The following is a 4,102-nucleotide window of genomic DNA, read 5'->3' as shown; positions in this document are numbered from 1 at the left end:
GTGAGTTACAGAAGCATCGGAAGGAAAGGAGGCAGTGATGACTGTGTGTTTGGACGGAATCAGTCAAGTAAAGACTGGAGTAGGAGAGCATTCAAAAACTCTTTTCGTTTCGACACACACAGTGATGACTGTGTGTTTGGAAAAAATGATCAGTCCTGGAGTCTGTACTGCTCTGATGGTGGTCCTCAGTCTGTCAGGCACAATAACAGCTACACATCCATCTCCTCCTCCTCCTCCTCCTCCTCTGTCTCTAACAGAGCAGCAGTGTATGTGGACTGTCCTGCTGGCACTCTGTCCTTCTACAGAGTCTCCTCTGACACTCTGATCCACCTCCACACCTTCAACACCACATTCACTCAAACTCTTTATCCTGGGTTTGGGTTTCCCTGGACTCCTGGTTCCTCAGTGTCCCTGTGCTGAGTGGAGTGTAAAGAGTGTCTCCTGTTACAGAAACACTCTGACTGTTGAACAGATAGTTCAGTCTGTACATGTCTGTCTCTTTCACTCACAAACACGTTTTCAGATTCATGGATTCAATCAGTTGATGTTTGAAACTCTTCTAAATGATTCCTTGTAAACTTCTTCCTCTTCAGTCACAAACAAACAGGAAGTGATGTCACATGTGTTCCTGTCCACACAGCAGAATGAGTCTATTGCTGACAGTGATGTACAAACAGAGTGAGCATTTCTGAGGCCCAAAATAAACTGAGTAGTTCACTGAATGAACAATGGACTGTGAGCTCAGTTCCTTCATCATTAGTATGGATTATATATGTATATGTATTATATTAGTATCATATATATCAGGTGCTGCTGCTTTCAGTCATTGTGCAAATGTGCTGTTTGTAAGCTTGTAAAGCTGCAGTCAGCTGAGACTGAAGAAGTCACCTGATCAGTGAGCAAACGTTTCTGAAAACGTCCAGATGAACAGAATCAACCTTTTGGGATCAGCCAGCAATGCAGCATCATTGTTGTTCAGCTTCAGAGGTTTGCAGGAATGAACTGATGACCAGAAACAGCTGCAAAGTCCAAGAAAATACCAGCTGGAGTTCAGCTGCATTTGAAGAAGTCAAAGAAAAGTAAGGATGGCAAAGGGCGACGTTTTCTTCCAAAGAGCTGCAAACATGGTCGACGCCTCATTAGAAGAATCATCTGGACATTTGTGAGGAACTCTAACCAAGAAAGCAACGTCACACAGATCCAACAGACAGTTTCCATGACTGCAAGTGTTGAGTGGAAAAATGCTACATTGCATTATTGCATCCTCTCACCACAGGAGGCGCTGTTGGCACCACTGATTGCTGATCAGCTGTTCTCTGATGATCTGATTGATACTGTGAATAACGGGACTCACTGAACTCTGTGACACAGTGAAGATTACAGAGTTTAACTTCAACATCTGACTGACGTCACACAGACAGAAGGATGAACCAGTGAGGCACAGAACACAGTTACTGGAGATACTGGATCAGCTCCATGTGAACCTCTGATGGAGAAGCTGCTGAGCCAGAGAAACATCAGGACATGACAGCAGCTGCACTTATCTAACAACATGTAGCAGAGCTGATCTATGTTAGAGGATCTATCACAGCAGCTGAAGCCAAAGTCCAACACTGGATACCAGCTGAGCCTGTGCTGAGTGTAGTGTTACAGGAAAAGGGCAGAAACACTGGTAGCTCCCAGTGATGCTGACTGGGGCACAGAGCTGAATGATGCAGCATCAGGACACTGTTTCAGTCTGACTGACAGAGAAACCTGTAGCTGTATCTACATGTGAGGCAGAGGCCACACAAGCAGCTTTCTATGTTTCACAGTGACTGAGATCTTCAGTGGGGGTGGACATGCTCCTGTACAGACCTCTGAGGAGAACCAAGGTGCAGTCAAAGAGTCCAGTCTGTCCTCACAGATGTGAACATGTGCTTTCATCAGGTCTGCTGTCAGCTAGCAGGCTCACATCAGAATCACTGTTCCTGAAAAACACAGTCTGTGTGACATCATCAGTCAGCTGATGGTCCCAGATCTGAATGGTTTCTGTCTCTACTGAGGAAGTCAGAGAATATCACTGAGGTGTGGATCAGGTCTGAGTGAGCTGTGGAGGGACAGCTTTAAACAGTCCACAGGTCTCACGTCCTGCTCAGTCTGCTAGCAGATACCTCGTATTGTTCCAGATGTGCTGACATCAGCAGCAGCACAGCTGTGTGATACCATGAATCTCAGTTATTGATCCAACACACAGTAAATACAAAGATCAGGATTTCTGAGAGTAATCATTATGAGTCTGAACACATGATCACTGAATGTTAGTCTCCACAATAATAAGCTAACACAAGCAAACACAGCTTTCAGCTCTTATTTTGAAACTGGCTTATTTAGAGAGCTGTGATGTGAGCGTGCCTGGCTCTGAGGCACTTGGGTCAGCCTCTGTTGTTTAGAAGTGTTACAGACTGTGAATGACACAGACCTGTCAGTTTCCATGTTTGTCTGTAACACAGCTCAGGGCTCCATGCTGAACGCATCCATCCAGTGTTATTGATCCAGGACTGATACCAGCATTGGGATCAATACTACAACACACAATCACATGTGTCCACGTGATGTGTTTGACCAGCTTTATTCATTAATGATCAATCAGCTTATTTACTGCATCTGAGTCCAGCTTCATTTAAATGATCCAACCATGAAAATGACATCAGTCCTACAGAAGCACTTCATGCTAACAGGAAGTCATTGATTAAGGTGGAATAACACAGAGACACAACCACTCACAGCTAACCTGACCCCACTAACTGCATGTGTTTGGACTGTGGGAGGAAGCCGGAGTACCGGAGAGGACGCACACAAACACGGGAGAACATGAAGCACTGAAACAAAGATGGTGGATTTGACCTCAGGACCAGGCGGGGTTACGGGGGTCATGACCCCCAATAATAGATCCAGCTACACTGAAACTGTCAATTTCATTTACTTTTCCTGTTTTAAAGCTATCAGGCTGCTTTGTGGCTCACTCAATACTAAACTAAGATACTTTCAGTGTGAATCATTTGCAGGAACACAGGCAGGATTTAAAGTGCAGAACTTTACAGTCTCTGTCTCAAAGTTGGTCTGAACATGCTAACAGCTCTTTGTTTTTTTCAGTTTTCACTGGTTTGATGTAATGAAAGAAATTTTAAAGAAGCAGACGATTGTTGTTATTTTAGTTCTATAGTTTCATAAATCGTGGTGTGGATCTAAGTCAACATTCAGAATAAATAAGATAATACAGCACTTTGATGGTTGCCTTTGTATTTTCCCAGCAGTGCTCAGGTTGGTTCTCGGCTACATTTACATACAGATGTTAATGTGTTCAGCAGCTGGACTCATCTGAGGAAGGAACATTGGAAAGGTGCTCAGTGCACAACTGCATCACTAATTTTATGTAAGACCCTGTGTTTTATTGTATTTATATATTTGTAACATTTGACTCAAACACTTTTGGGAAGGATGAAAATGTTTTCAGGAGGAAGTTTTTCCTTCTGTCCGACTGCAGTACACACAACACTGCGTCTCCCCCCATTATCACACTTCCTCAGGCTGGTGATGAGCGCCCCCTGGTGTCAGTGTTGATGACGTCATGCACAGTGAAACATAAACAGTGTCTGTTAATAAAAAATCATGTGTCCATTTTCATGTTTGCATCATGTTTCTGTAAAATCATCAGCTGTTTCTGAACCTTCTTCATTGTTTGACTCATTCCAACAGCTGTGAGCTGTGATGGAGTCAGAGCAGCTTCATCACTGATGTTCAGGTGAAGCTGAACTTAATAAACTGTAGAAATGATCAGGATTCAGGTTGGATGTGTAAAACACTTCTGTGTGAGGTCGCAGTGCTTCATATGTGTGTGTGGGCTAAAGCACACACGTGTGAGTCCTCAGAGGTTTCACACACATCACTGCACACACTTATAATCCTAGTTTAAGCTTGTGGATCATATCGGACACATCAGCAGCTCTTTGGAGACAAAGATTTGAGATTTAAGATGAGTCATAGTCTTTCTATCCATGGTAGCTTCCACTGCTGAGGCTCGGGAAACATGAAGAGGATAATTAAGAGCAAGCATCAGCTC

General features: G+C 43.7%; 1 protein-coding gene across 1 annotated transcript in view; it reads left to right on the top strand.

Annotated features, from left to right (window-relative positions):
- The window catches only part of LOC146679806 (stonustoxin subunit beta-like), a 19,101-nt gene extending 15,437 nt beyond the window's left edge, over nt 1–3,664 (top strand). Inside the window, exons 6-7 of the mRNA XM_085450435.1 lie at nt 1–31; nt 119–3,664. The exon at nt 1–31 is cut by the window's left edge and continues 212 nt beyond it. Of these exons, the coding sequence (XP_085306561.1) occupies nt 1–31; nt 119–420 (333 nt within the window). The 3' untranslated portion in view covers nt 421–3,664. The remainder of the gene's footprint in view (nt 32–118) is intronic.
- The last annotated feature ends 438 nt before the right edge of the window (nt 3,665–4,102 follow it).

Source organism: Copadichromis virginalis, unplaced genomic scaffold, assembly GCF_057382275.1.
Source record: "Copadichromis virginalis isolate Kocher_CV1m ecotype Utaka unplaced genomic scaffold, C_Virginalis_male_GT1.1 unmapped_scaffold_1, whole genome shotgun sequence".
NCBI classification, from domain to species: domain Eukaryota; kingdom Metazoa; phylum Chordata; class Actinopteri; order Cichliformes; family Cichlidae; genus Copadichromis; species Copadichromis virginalis.
The sequence above is the reverse complement of the archived record's forward strand: the minus strand, read 5'-3'. Positions and strand labels throughout refer to the sequence as shown.